General features: G+C 39.5%; 1 protein-coding gene across 1 annotated transcript in view; it reads left to right on the top strand.

Moving 5' to 3' along the window:
* Positions 1-15,521, top strand: part of LOC136873758 (trypsin-1) — a 44,187-nt gene extending 28,666 nt beyond the window's left edge. The window contains exon 7 of the mRNA XM_067146945.2: positions 15,139-15,521. Within this exon, the coding sequence (XP_067003046.2) occupies positions 15,139-15,285 (147 nt within the window). The 3' untranslated portion in view covers positions 15,286-15,521. The remainder of the gene's footprint in view (positions 1-15,138) is intronic.
* The last annotated feature ends 319 nt before the right edge of the window (positions 15,522-15,840 follow it).

The raw sequence follows: 15,840 nt of genomic DNA, 5'->3' as shown, positions 1-15,840 counted from the left end.
TCTGAATTCTCAGTGTTTTCGAGCTCTCAGTCAGTCTCAGTCGTTCTGAATTCTCAGTGTTTTCGAGCTCTCAGTCAGTCTCAGTCGTTCTGAATTCTCAGTGTTTTCGAGCTCTCAGTCATTCTCAGTCGTTCAGTATTCTCGGTGTTTTGAGTCATTCTCAGTGTCTTCAGAGTTCTCAGTTCTCAGTTATTGTCTTGAGTACTTTTAAGTGTTACTTCAGTATTCTCAGTGAATTTACGTTTGACAGAGTGACAGAGTGTATCAGCAAATGCATTTAGTCAGCTTTATTTTGGCTGGTAAGAAAGCGATTAGACACTTGTAGGCATTTTTAGAAAGCCTTGTATTATTTACTTGGGAGAATAGCATTTCAGAAAATGAACATTTTCACAGACTTTTACTGTAAATTCAGGGAGAGTAGGCAAGAATTACACTTTCAACTCAAATGAACTCACATTACTAGTCGAGGGAAACAAGTCCATGTTTTTCGGCATAGTTACATAAAAACATTTCTAACCAGCGGGGAGTGTTACATGTGAGATCAGTATAAAATTTTCTCCACAACATACACTGTATTTTAGCTTGTTTCTACCATTCTACAAACTGTTTGGCAAGCGAGATGTTTACGGGGAGAAACCAGTAAAGACAGACAGGAAGGTGATTGACTTTCTTCAATGGAGGCCGCAATAGTCAATCTTGAGGAGACAGTTATGTCCCAGTAGGGTGAATGTACTGTAAGCTGTAGTGTAAACAGAGCTGAGGGATCGGCGAGCAGGCCACCAGGTGATTTTGCAGGTAGAGAGCGAGGTGACCATCCTTCTACACCAGGCAGGAGTCTGCAGTGGCATTTTCTAACTTTCACTGGAGTGAGAGAAATACGAGTGTTTTATGCTAATATAAACGTGTGTCACGGCATGGCAAGAATGTGTCAAATTTGCGTGTGTAATAATCTGGAATACCACATCAGCTTGAAGATGGAATTCTAATTTCCACGATGACCGGGGCCGGTGGGTGAACTGACCTGCCTCCACCATCAAGGTATGAGCGTCATTTAATAATGTAAATAAATATGTAGGACCGTGGCAAAAATCGATGATCAATGTAGTTTAGAGTACTAGGTAGGGTTGTAAATAATTCACAGTTTTATAATACTGCCTATTATAATAATAATAATAATAATAATAATAATAATAATAATAATAATAATAATAGTAATAATAATAATAATAATGTTTATGTTGCACTTTCAGATAGGCTTATTTTGTGCACTTTGTTTTAGGAGATGTTTGTTTGCGTGTATTTATGGCTGATTTTGTAGTATGTCACTTTGACAGTTAGCTTTGATATTTGATCTACGAGTGTAATGTCAGTTTATTATTATTATTCTTCATGATTTAGATCGTTGGTTTTGAGTCGATTTTGTTGGAGTTTTTGATCTTATAGACGCCGTCGCGATGTTTTCAATGTTTATTTTGCTATTTTTGCGCTTTTCAGCTTGTTTTATGTTGCGGAATCATCCTTCTGATGTCCGGTTTTGATTGTACTTATCCCGCGTATTTTGCGACGATTTTTGGTAGACACATATATTTTATTTCTGTGTAATTGCGGTTGCGCATGTTTCAACATTTGTGTTTTGAGAGGCAATCTCGTCATTCTTTGTTTTGATAGAAACGGTGAGCGCCATTGATGAGTCAGCTCTGTGATTTTGTGATGTGTTAACAGTGAATGATCGAGAGATCGAGCTAGATGATTAATATCCCTGATGATCTACGTTGATGATGGAAATATGATATTGGGACCATGTCTTGATTTGTCGTAAGAAGCCGTAATGTGCACGACGGATATTTGCCCGCCGGATACGAGCGAGGCTGTGTTGTGAGAATAATGAATAATAATGACGTCGAGAATTAATGAATAAATAGAATTGCGAAATGAAGAATTTAACCACGTGTGTTAAATGTGTTACGACATGGGTTATGATACTACAGGCAGGAGCCTGTATTTGTTTAAATAACTCCAGGGAAAGTAGATGCTCGATAAAAATGCTAGCCAGTGTACATGTGAACAGAGCGACGAGTCAATGTGTTTTGAATATTTATGTAGAGTCACGGATGACGTGAGGTAACAGTAATTTGTCCGTCAAGGTTAAATAATATCATGTCCAGACATTTATCGTCTGAAATTTGAGATTGCCGTCAAATTCGCAATATTTCATTTTGCTACTCGCAGCGGGGTATATATATATTTTTTTAGGAGACTTCGAGTTTGTTTTGCGCATTTCTATCCTTTTTATTTCCAGTAGGCCGCGATGGTGGGATCCAGTTGCTTATTTGTTTTCTTTTCTGTTTGTACTTTTATCGTTTATTTGTAGGACGCAAGCGTATGTGAATTATTTATATTTGATGTGGTGTAAATAGATAAGTGTAGCTAGGCTAGTTTTTTTTTGATCTCTGTATATTTTTTTTGTCGGAGCTGTGTTTCTCCGGTAATCAACGTAATGATGTAAATACCATTTCAGATGTTAGGTTTATTGGATCATCGATTATGTCACAGTCGAAGTGATAGTGGTATGCTCATACCAGGCATCTAAGTAATTACCAAACTTTCTTTTAAAATCCACTACATTTTTATTTTGAAATGAAGCGATCTTTAAATAAACCAATTGTATAAAACTGCCGCAATGAATGGTAAATAAGAGGGTATCTGCCTCCATCTAGTGGTGATACCACAAATATGAATTAATAATAAAATGCAGTTAGCGGCAAAGTCAATAGAAATTTTAATGTACAAGGATCGCTATCATTTGATAATGTTAACATCAGGCATTTGGCCTAAATTTCTGTTTATTTTAAGAAGTCCAGTCTATCACAGACATGCAAATGAAGCTTAAAATTTAGATGAGTGGTTGGATACACTCAGAGTGATGTTTCGATAATTAATTTGGTTTAATCATGAGGTTTTGTATAAGACAATGGTTATGTCGGAAATGAAGTGTGATGTTCATGGTTGTTCTGTTTCTTCGAATTATTCCTTAAGTGATACACTTGCTTAGTGCAGTCCATGATTATTTGAATTTTGGGTATTTTACTAAATGAGCAACAGGTGTTAAACATTGTATAACTCCTATAAGTCAGTGGTTTGATGGCATAACAGAATTTAATTTACTTTATTGTGAGTCAACTATTTTAAATTTATTTGGGAGATATCTTTCTCCGTAAGGTAACTCTGTATTTCAAGAAGGTGGTCTTTCTGACCAGAGAGTTGAATTGAGTCATGTTATTAACTTGAATATTTGGGAGATATTTTCCTCCGTAATGTAATTTTTGTATTTCAAGAAGGTGGTCTTTCTGACCAGAGTTTGTTTTAAACTGAGTCATTTTTATTTAACTTGAAGACAGTGTCAAGATAGTCTTGTATATTTTAATTGAGGTGTTTGACCTTCACTCAGTTTATGTAGACAGATTATGTTTGTTTTGCAAGGCAGATCCTTACTCTTTAATATTTTATTAGTCACTGTTATTTCATTTGCCTACATTTTTCACTAGTTCAGTTTACGTTCATTATTTTTTTTTTTGCAGTTTGCTTTTATTTAATAAATTAGTCTTTTATTTAAATTTTAATTCAGTCTTGGGTACCGTCATTTTAGTTAGTTTACCCCTTTCTTTTCATTCCCTCACTCCTTAATCAGCGGGTGGCCTCTCCGGGGATAACGGACGGGCACGACTGAGGAAGGAGAGTCTACATGCAGCGGTGAGTATATTTACATGTCATTTATTACAGGAGCAGCCGGCGCACAGAAGAAAGAAGAGATCACCGCAGTTGTTGCCTTTTAAAGGGCACAGGGGCCGGAGTGAGGAGTGAAAAGCGTGTCGCCCAACTTTAGGGGCCAGATTTGCTTATCCCCGGGACTTTGAACTTTACACTTAATTTATTTTGTACCCAGACTAACAGCCATGAACATAGATTTACTGAATATTGATAAATATGAATGCTGTGATAGTACTGTTTGACAAGTAGTGGTATTAATTATAAATGATATGTTTTGTATAATTTTATCCAAGTTTAGGATAAAATTGTTTTGTATTGGTAATTACTGTGTCTTGCATGTGTTGGAGGTAGTGTTGGGGAACCTGATGGTCTCAGTCGTATTCTCTCAGCATATAAGAATGTCGATTAGCCAGGAGCAGTGGGACATGTTGATTAAAACCATTAACGATTTAAGTGTAACAACCAGTGAGTTGAAATCGAGTCAGGCCGAACTCTCGAATAAAATAGAAAGCAGCCAGGCAGAATTAGCTATTGAAATTGTAAACAAGGTAGAAAGTAGCCAGGCCGAATTAGCTAACGAGTTAAAAAAACACACAAGGCGAATTAAAATCCAGCCAGGTAGAGTTAGCCAATGAGTTAAAAGCCACACAAAGTGAATTGAAATCTAGTCAAGCTGAACTTGCAAATAAGATTGAAAGTAGCCAAGCCGAACTTGCGAATAAAGTAGAGGCAGTACACGGACAGGTCTTGGAAGAATTCAGGCAGTGCGAAGTAAAGCTCGAGGAGAAATTTATAAAGAGCCAGGTCGAGCTGAAGAAAGAGTTACGGGAAAACCAGGATAAACTCATGCAGGCGTGCAATGCAAATAGGCAGGAGACGATGGAAGAAATAAAGAAGTTAGCCGATGCACAAGCACAAATACAAGAGCAGTTAGACAGCCATAGCGCGAATGTTGAGGAAAGTATGAGGGAAACCAGGGTAATGGTGCAAGATCAAGGCAAGGATTTAGCTCGAGGTATCATACTCTTGGAAGAGCGTATAGATAAAATTGAGGACGAGAATAGGAAAGAAGTGAATAAAGTATGCGAACAGATTGGAGAGACCCAGGAGAAAACGAGCCACGAAATCATGACCTTAAAGTCGGAAACCCAGGATATTACAAAGAGGTTAACTGAACTGTCAGAAAATATCGCGGAAACTGAGGGTGCGATTACACTCAGTGAGCAGTCAGTAAGACAGGAAGTTAACGAGGTCATAGAGGGAAAAATCCAGGCAATTAAGACCCAGGGTGAAAACCTCTCGACCTTGGTCAAGATGCTGGTAGACAAACAAGCCGAGTCCCAGGTAGCCAGAGAAATTAGGATACAGCCGCAGCATGAGCCGACACAGACCGAGCCGATAACACAAATATTTAACATGGAAAGGACAATGCCCGAAAGTACGCAGAGAACTGAAGCTTCCACGCAGATCATAAACATCGTGCGTACGAGTGACGACCAACCGAAGAAATTTAGTGGAACGTCACAAATAACCCCAAAAGTATATCTTAGGGAATTGAAACAATATTTCCAAGATATTAAAGCCCCAGAAGACAAGAAACTACGCATAGTAGAAAAATATCTGGAAGGACAGGCGAAGACCTGGTACTACGGTTTCGTAGATACTTTTAAGACGTTCGCAGATTTCGAGAAGGCTTTCCTCGAAAGGTACTGGTCCTTATCCACACAACAAGCACTCAGGATGGACTTGTACACTCGCAAGTACATGTCGACACAGCCCACACGATACTTAGACTTCTTCTTAACACAGCTCGTCAAACTTAGACAGTTAGATTCTCCGGTGTCAGACGAAGAGATCGTGCAGACAATAATCAAACAATTTCCGTCGGACGTGCAGAGAATGCTCGTTACAGCGAGGGTAGATCATCCAGCTCAAGTTGAGGCTATTTTAAGGGAGCTAGACGCTACATCCACTAATAATGTACCGCAGAGAGTGACCAGGCAAACGCAGGAACATAGGGCTTACCTAGCTAATGCCGCCAGTGAAAATGCACGAGGCAATGCGCAGGTAAACGGCCCGAATTCAGGCGCTGTATCGCGGCGAGATACGAACACGAGACGCCAGGAGGAAGAAATCCAACGTCCGTGGTTTAGAAAACCTAACTATCCAGACAGGCGACCGCGCTACCAGGACAGGCAGCCATACCAAAGGAGGTACCTCTCACGTGACAGAAGGCGATGGGAAGATCGAGGGAGAGACAGGCCTTACTATCGCGACCCTGAAAGGAGATGGAACGAGAGAAGGAATTACCAGCGAGATAGGAACTCGGACCCGAGGTATCAAGAGGGGCGCCGATACATCAACGAACTGAGTAACAAACAGCAGCGCGATCCGTGGAAACAGGCAATCGAATCCCAAGACATGAACCCGGATATCACAGGAGCCGAAAGCCTCGAGTTCCAGCAAACAAGAAGGAGAGGAAGCGAGGACCGCAGACCGCTCAATCCGAATGCACCGACGTACGAGGGGACCGGTGCTAGAAAAAAAAAACTTCAATTTCGAATTAGTAGCTCCATTAGACACTGACTCAACCACACATTTAACCATTGAGAATGAAGAGTGGGAAGTAGCAAAAGTAGATTCATGGATAGCGCAGCCTGAGGACTTGTTAAATGATGAATTCAAGCAGGAGAGCCCACAAATTTTACCTCTACCTGTGATTAAAATCAAAATTTACGGAACAAGTATTTTAGGACTATTAGATACTGGTGCGAGTATCAGCATTATTTCAAGGACTCTGTTTAATGATTTGAAAGAGAGAATGAGCCTACCTGAGATCCCGGTCTCGACAGTAAAAATAAAAGGGATTGTGCCAGACAAGGTGACTACCTGTAAGTCCCAGACATACCTGGAGATGACAATAGGGAGCTCAACTTACAGTCATACATTCATCATAATGGCCAGAGTTAACTATAACGTAATTCTTGGAGCTGATTTTCTAAGGGAAACACAGGCCGTCATTGACCTTGCAGGGGGCGTTGTGAGATTCCGAAGGAATGGAGGTCACGACAAGGTGGCAATAAATCCGGAAACTGATGAAGAGGACGAAGCAGATAACAGTACTGACGGAGAGTTCCGTGATATTTTAGGAACTGAGCATGCGGACGAACAGTTAAATATTTTAGACCATGAGGGGATTTTTACAGACATTTTTATGGTTGATACTGCAGAAGATCTTGAAAATTTAATCAATGACAAGGTTGCAGAGTTTAAAGGGACGAAAGAACAGAAAGATCAATTAAGAGCCTTCTTAATTGAACATCAGGCCGTATTCGATTCCAAAGTAGGCCTCATCCCTAATTTTACATATGTTTTCAATGTTTTGGACTGGGAACCATACAAACGTAAGCCGTATCCAGTGCCAGAGAAATACCACGAGGAGGTCAAGCAAATTATCAAACAAATGGAAGAAAACGGTATTATCTCGAAGCGACCTACTCCGTACGTGAACAGCCTTGTCATAGTAAAGAAAGCCGACAATTCCCTGAGGCTGTGCCTCGACGCTCGCCAATTAAACTCCAAATTAATCCCGGAGAATGATCAAGCCATGCCTATTAAGGACGCAATTCGTCGATTTAGGGACATGGAAGTTTTCACAGGTGTAGACCTGACCAGTTCTTTTCACCATATCCTTCTGCATGATAAGTCGAAGTTACTAACAGGGTTTATGTTTGATCAACAGACCTATGTCTTTGAAAGACTCCCGTTCGGAACCCGCAACTCTTCTAGCGCTCTCATACGGGCACTTGACAGGAACCTAACAGACGAAGTCAAAGCAGTTACTACTTTGTACATCGATGACATGATAATCGCAAGTAAAACCTTCGAAGAAAACCTCCAAAATCTAGGTAAACTGTTTAAAAACCTTATAGAAACTGGATTCAAGGTGAATATCAAGAAATCACACTTCTGTCAGCCGGAAATCCTATTCCTAGGACACGTGATAGACGGCAAGGGAATCCGACCAAATCCAGTAAAGTTAGAAGCGATAAGTAACTTCCCTAGACCCACCAAGGTGAAGCATATCCGACAATTCCTTGGTATGTGTCAATTCTTTAGAGAACACTGTAAAAATTTCACCGAAGTCGTAGCACCACTACAAGACCTGCTATGTAAGAATAACAGATGGAAATGGACACAGGAAGCAGAGACAGCGTTCTCAAATACTAAAGAACTGTTAGCCAGGAGCATACAATTAGCGTATCCTGATTTTAACAGACCATTTATCCTTCAGACAGACGCAACTAAAGTGGGCGTAGGTGCAGTCTTATTCCAGGAACAGGACAATGAATGTAAAACCAAGGACTATTTAGGCTTTTACAGTAGAAAACTGAGATCGCACGAACGGAACTACACAACTACAGAGCTGGAAATGCTAGCTATAGTCCAAGCCCTACAGCACTGGCGGAAAGTTATTTATGGATTTCCAATCGTCATAAGAACCGACCATAAAGCTTTAACGTTCATGTTAAAATCAGCTGTTTCATCTGACAGAATTACTAGATGGTCACTGTTCGTGCAGCAATTTAATTTCACCATTGAACACTGTACCGGCAAGGCAAACATTCTGGCGGACGCCTTAAGCAGGAACCCAAATAAACGTGAAGAGCAGGTAAATTATGTGGACTTAACCCAGGAAGACCGAAATGTACTGCTCCGACTGAGCCAGTTACCAACCTTTCAACAGGCTGATCCAACCTTACAGCCGATTATCCAGTATTTCCAGGGAGCAATTCAACAAGGGGACCCTCGTTATGACGAAATTCACAAGGCCGCACAAGAATACAGATTGTTAAATAATCAATTGTTAAAATATGCAGATAAGGATCATACTAAATTAAAGGTTGTAGTCCCGAAACAATTACAGGAAGAGCTAATATGGCATGTACACCGTGTTATTGGGCACGGAGGTATTGATAAGACCGTTGCCACAATTCAGGAAACTTTCACCTGGAAAGACCTAAGGAAAACTGTCAGGGATGCAATAGTTACATGCGACACTTGCCAGCGTGTCAAGGCGAACTCCTATCTTTTAAAACAGAAGCCAATTCCCATTCTACCGTCAAAGCCCCGTGAGTTATTCGCGATGGATATTTATGGAAAAATCCCGAAATCACGGAGAGGCAATCAGTTCATATTAGTCACCATGGATGTATTTTCCAAATTTACAAACCTTTCTCCAATGCAAAAGGCCAATACTAGGTCAGTTTTAAGATGCATTAATAGGGAAATAATTCCGGCCATGGGAAAACCGGAGAAATTATTAACAGATCACGGAACCCAGTTCACCTCCGCAGAGTTCAAAACAGGTTTAAGGCAATTAGGAATACAGCATGTTCTGAGTTCAACACGTCACCCAGAGTCGAACCCGGCAGAAAGAGTAATGAAAGTCATCGCAAAATTCTGCAGAATTTATATCCCAGAACAACATTGGCGATGGGTCGATATTCTCCCATTGATCACTGACTGCATAAATAATACTGTCCATGAAGCAACAGCGAAAATCCCGGCCACAGTGCATAATGGCTTACAACCGGCCAGGCCGTGGGGACCAGTCGTTAATTGTCCGCCTGAACCCATATTATCTCCGGAACTATGTACACAACAGGTACGGGAGCACTTAAGAGAGCAAGCTGACCGCAGGCTGAGACGAGTTCGTAGAAAAAAATATCACAAGCCATTAAGGGTAGGTGAAATGGTATTGATCCGTAGACCAGCCATCTCCGATCCTGAAAGGAAGTATTACGCAAAATTCGCACCATTGTACATCGGTCCTTACAGCATAGTCCAAGATATGCAAAACAATGCATATAAAATAAGAAGTTTAGATGGAGAAAATGAAATGATTATGAACTCAGCCAATCTTAGAACCTACCGAATAGCACCAGGCGCAGCTCAAGTGAATCTCGTGGAAAAACCAAGGAGCTCAAACGCAGGAGAAGACGCAAGTTCCGGCACGGAAGAAGAAGACGATGATGATGACCCGTGTACCGAAGCAGAAGAAGAAAATGACCACGAAACCCTATCAACGAACCCAGGAGACGACAGTCATTTCGAGATTGAGACAGGTCAACAGACAGAAGAGAATTGTCCGGAATGCGAGCAGAACTCAGCCGAGATACTAGCAGTCATGAAACAGATTGCAGATGACCTCGAGAAAGAGAACAAACTTTTAGAGAGAGAAATCAGAGAAAAACTCAGACATAAGCAGAGGTATACTTCATAGTCAGGAGTATACATTCGCTTATGGCTGCAAGTATGTCTAGAATATCATTGGTTGAATTGAGAAATCTTCCACTATCGCGTAAGATTTCTAACGGCGTAAGGGGGCATTGCACCCATAAGCGAATTTGGCCTAATTTAATTCACAATTAAATTGAATATTTCACATATGAGATACCACAGTGAGGCTGTGAAACTAGCAGTCACAAAGGAACTTTCTGGCGCCAGTCAGACGGCGAGAGAATCCATGAAACTCTTCTCTTGGCACGACCAAATTGTAAACCATCCTTAGGATCCCTTCCAATAAATTTTATGACACCGCCTGGGAGTGGCGACTTGCTGTCCGTTCTCACCAGAAAAGCACGCGTTGAAGCCTGACCTACTTTGCTAGGACAATAAGGGACCAACGACTGTAACCGCCAATCCTTGGGAGGAAGCGGATGCACCCACGTTGGGAAGGGCGCGAAAGTCTCAGCCAATCAGAGTATTCTAAATTTGAATGAGCCGTCAGACCGGGAAATCTACAATCAGTATCTCGCGATCTGAAGCCCGATGTGGTAGTGAAAAACAGTGTCCTGACTTCTTTATAATATTTGGTGAATTATCAGTACCAATCTGTGGTTAATCAGTGCCTAATTATTAAAATTCAACTTCACACGGAGGAGTAATAGGATCTAGAGGAAGGAGCTGTCATGGCAGGATGAGGCCATCCACCGGAAGAAAATAACACCAGTGACGCGCGCAGTCGTGTGGATTATCCTATGATCATTTCCCGCGGCGCAATATCACATGTGAGTCGGACAAAATTTAGGAAGTTTTGCAGATAAATTTTGAGAACCATAACCTACGGATGTACGAGAAAGCGCTCCCGAGGACTAGATTATTACGCCACATCCCTTCCACGGAACTATTTTCCAGGTGGTGGGAGGAATTTCTACAAAACCCAGCGACCACAGGGTCGAGCTCTCAGTCATTCTCAGTCGTTCTGAATTCTCAGTGTTTTCGAGCTCTCAGTCAGTCTCAGTCGTTCTGAATTCTCAGTGTTTTCGAGCTCTCAGTCAGTCTCAGTCGTTCTGAATTCTCAGTGTTTTCGAGCTCTCAGTCATTCTCAGTCGTTCAGTATTCTCGGTGTTTTGAGTCATTCTCAGTGTCTTCAGAGTTCTCAGTTCTCAGTTATTGTCTTGAGTACTTTTAAGTGTTACTTCAGTATTCTCAGTGAATTTACGTTTGACAGAGTGACAGAGTGTATCAGCAAATGCATTTAGTCAGCTTTATTTTGGCTGGTAAGAAAGCGATTAGACACTTGTAGGCATTTTTAGAAAGCCTTGTATTATTTACTTGGGAGAATAGCATTTCAGAAAATGAACATTTTCACAGACTTTTACTGTAAATTCAGGGAGAGTAGGCAAGAATTACACTTTCAACTCAAATGAACTCACATTACTAGTCGAGGGAAACAAGTCCATGTTTTTCGGCATAGTTACATAAAAACATTTCTAACCAGCGGGGAGTGTTACATGTGAGATCAGTATAAAATTTTCTCCACAACATACACTGTATTTTAGCTTGTTTCTACCATTCTACAAACTGTTTGGCAAGCGAGATGTTTACGGGGAGAAACCAGTAAAGACAGACAGGAAGGTGATTGACTTTCTTCAATGGAGGCCGCAATAGTCAATCTTGAGGAGACAGTTATGTCCCAGTAGGGTGAATGTACTGTAAGCTGTAGTGTAAACAGAGCTGAGGGATCGGCGAGCAGGCCACCAGGTGATTTTGCAGGTAGAGAGCGAGGTGACCATCCTTCTACACCAGGCAGGAGTCTGCAGTGGCATTTTCTAACTTTCACTGGAGTGAGAGAAATACGAGTGTTTTATGCTAATATAAACGTGTGTCACGGCATGGCAAGAATGTGTCAAATTTGCGTGTGTAATAATCTGGAATACCACATCAGCTTGAAGATGGAATTCTAATTTCCACGATGACCGGGGCCGGTGGGTGAACTGACCTGCCTCCACCATCAAGGTATGAGCGTCATTTAATAATGTAAATAAATATGTAGGACCGTGGCAAAAATCGATGATCAATGTAGTTTAGAGTACTAGGTAGGGTTGTAAATAATTCACAGTTTTATAATACTGCCTATTATAATAATAATAATAATAATAATAATAATAATAATAATAATAATAATAATAGTAATAATAATAATAATAATGTTTATGTTGCACTTTCAGATAGGCTTATTTTGTGCACTTTGTTTTAGGAGATGTTTGTTTGCGTGTATTTATGGCTGATTTTGTAGTATGTCACTTTGACAGTTAGCTTTGATATTTGATCTACGAGTGTAATGTCAGTTTATTATTATTATTCTTCATGATTTAGATCGTTGGTTTTGAGTCGATTTTGTTGGAGTTTTTGATCTTATAGACGCCGTCGCGATGTTTTCAATGTTTATTTTGCTATTTTTGCGCTTTTCAGCTTGTTTTATGTTGCGGAATCATCCTTCTGATGTCCGGTTTTGATTGTACTTATCCCGCGTATTTTGCGACGATTTTTGGTAGACACATATATTTTATTTCTGTGTAATTGCGGTTGCGCATGTTTCAACATTTGTGTTTTGAGAGGCAATCTCGTCATTCTTTGTTTTGATAGAAACGGTGAGCGCCATTGATGAGTCAGCTCTGTGATTTTGTGATGTGTTAACAGTGAATGATCGAGAGATCGAGCTAGATGATTAATATCCCTGATGATCTACGTTGATGATGGAAATATGATATTGGGACCATGTCTTGATTTGTCGTAAGAAGCCGTAATGTGCACGACGGATATTTGCCCGCCGGATACGAGCGAGGCTGTGTTGTGAGAATAATGAATAATAATGACGTCGAGAATTAATGAATAAATAGAATTGCGAAATGAAGAATTTAACCACGTGTGTTAAATGTGTTACGACATGGGTTATGATACTACAGGCAGGAGCCTGTATTTGTTTAAATAACTCCAGGGAAAGTAGATGCTCGATAAAAATGCTAGCCAGTGTACATGTGAACAGAGCGACGAGTCAATGTGTTTTGAATATTTATGTAGAGTCACGGATGACGTGAGGTAACAGTAATTTGTCCGTCAAGGTTAAATAATATCATGTCCAGACATTTATCGTCTGAAATTTGAGATTGCCGTCAAATTCGCAATATTTCATTTTGCTACTCGCAGCGGGGTATATATATTTTTTTTAGGAGACTCCGAGTTTGTTTTGCGCATTTCTATCCTTTTTATTTCCAGTAGGCCGCGATGGTGGGATCCAGTTGCTTATTTGTTTTCTTTTCTGTTTGTACTTTTATCGTTTATTTGTAGGACGCAAGCGTATGTGAATTATTTATATTTGATGTGGTGTAAATAGATAAGTGTAGCTAGGCTAGTTTTTTTTGATCTCTGTATATTTTTTTTGTCGGAGCTGTGTTTCTCCGGTAATCAACGTAATGATGTAAATACCATTTCAGATGTTAGGTTTATTGGATCATCGATTATGTCACAGTCGAAGTGATAGTGGTATGCTCATACCAGGCATCTAAGTAATTACCAAACTTTCTTTTAAAATCCACTACATTTTTATTTTGAAATGAAGCGATCTTTAAATAAACCAATTGTATAAAACTGCCGCAATGAATGGTAAATAAGAGGGTATCTGCCTCCATCTAGTGGTGATACCACAAATATGAATTAATAATAAAATGCAGTTAGCGGCAAAGTCAATAGAAATTTTAATGTACAAGGATCGCTATCATTTGATAATGTTAACATCAGGCATTTGGCCTAAATTTCTGTTTATTTTAAGAAGTCCAGTCTATCACAGACATGCAAATGAAGCTTAAAATTTAGATGAGTGGTTGGATACACTCAGAGTGATGTTTCGATAATTAATTTGGTTTAATCATGAGGTTTTGTATAAGACAATGGTTATGTCGGAAATGAAGTGTGATGTTCATGGTTGTTCTGTTTCTTCGAATTATTCCTTAAGTGATACACTTGCTTAGTGCAGTCCATGATTATTTGAATTTTGGGTATTTTACTAAATGAGCAACAGGTGTTAAACATTGTATAACTCCTATAAGTCAGTGGTTTGATGGCATAACAGAATTTAATTTACTTTATTGTGAGTCAACTATTTTAAATTTATTTGGGAGATATCTTTCTCCGTAAGGTAACTCTGTATTTCAAGAAGGTGGTCTTTCTGACCAGAGAGTTGAATTGAGTCATGTTATTAACTTGAATATTTGGGAGATATTTTCCTCCGTAATGTAATTTTTGTATTTCAAGAAGGTGGTCTTTCTGACCAGAGTTTGTTTTAAACTGAGTCATTTTTATTTAACTTGAAGACAGTGTCAAGATAGTCTTGTATATTTTAATTGAGGTGTTTGACCTTCACTCAGTTTATGTAGACAGATTATGTTTGTTTTGCAAGGCAGATCCTTACTCTTTAATATTTTATTAGTCACTGTTATTTCATTTGCCTACATTTTTCACTAGTTCAGTTTACGTTCATTATTTTTTTTTTGCACTTTGCTTTTATTTAATAAATTAGTCTTTTATTTAAATTTTAATTCAGTCTTGGGTACCGTCATTTTAGTTAGTTTACCCCTTTCTTTTCATTCCCTCACTCCTTAATCAGCGGGTGGCCTCTCCGGGGATAACGGACGGGCACGACTGAGGAAGGAGAGTCTACATGCAGCGGTGAGTATATTTACATGTCATTTATTACAGGAGCAGCCGGCGCACAGAAGAAAGAAGAGATCACCGCAGTTGTTGCCTTTTAAAGGGCACAATATACTGCAAAGAATAACAATATTTTACTTCATCATCGCAAGGACAAAAGCATGTCATCGAGATCGCTATGATGTACAGTATACTGTGATCATGAACACAATTCACCCCGTGAGAAAACTCATGCAAATTAATATATCTGTTTAAAACATTAATATTATTGAATGTGAGAAAGTTAAAGAAGATATAGGTTTTGATCTACTTCACAGTCAAATAAAAAGTTTTAATGAAATTAAAGTCATTTTTCATGGCTTATTTTCTTTCCAGGGTGACTCCGGTGGTCCTCTTGTTGCTAACGGCAAGCTCCAAGGTATTGTCTCCTGGGGTTACGGCTGTGCTCAACCTAACTACCCTGGTGTATACTCAAGAGTTGCTACCGCCCGCGACTGGATCAAGAGCAACAGTGGAATTTGAACCTCAACTTTCAACTATTAACGCTTCACGTCTTACTCTATTAGAGTATTATGGGGATATAAAATAAAAATAACACGTACTTTTTATATTCACTCCATGTGGGAGTTCTTTATTTCCTTGTCATTCTACATTACTTGAAGTTCCAACAGCATAGTATTGGGCCAATGGAATCAGCATTCATTTTGATGAAAGGTTAGTCACTAATAGAAACATTCGTTGTTCAATAAATTAGTACGAAAAAATCTTTCTTTTTTGCTAAATAGTATAAGTTCAGATATACCCTTACAGAAATATCGATCACCACCACCAAAGCAACCACTAAATTTTATATTTTTCTGGAAATTAACGAATATTCGTCCTTAAAATTCTGGAAGATGTATAAACGCTGAAGAAAATTCAGTCCTCTCCAAAGAAAATGCATAGAAAAGTTATTGGCTTCTACAATTTATCAATTTTGATGTGTTTACATTAAGTAATTCCTTTTGCAATGAATTTCCTCCCAGAAAACCTCTCTTAAAACATAAGATGCTGGCTGCACCACTTTCTGGCTGGAGG

This window comes from Anabrus simplex, chromosome 5 (assembly GCF_040414725.1).
Source record: "Anabrus simplex isolate iqAnaSimp1 chromosome 5, ASM4041472v1, whole genome shotgun sequence".
NCBI classification, from domain to species: Eukaryota; Metazoa; Arthropoda; class Insecta; order Orthoptera; family Tettigoniidae; genus Anabrus; species Anabrus simplex.
This window is presented reverse-complemented; position numbering and strand designations above follow the sequence as displayed.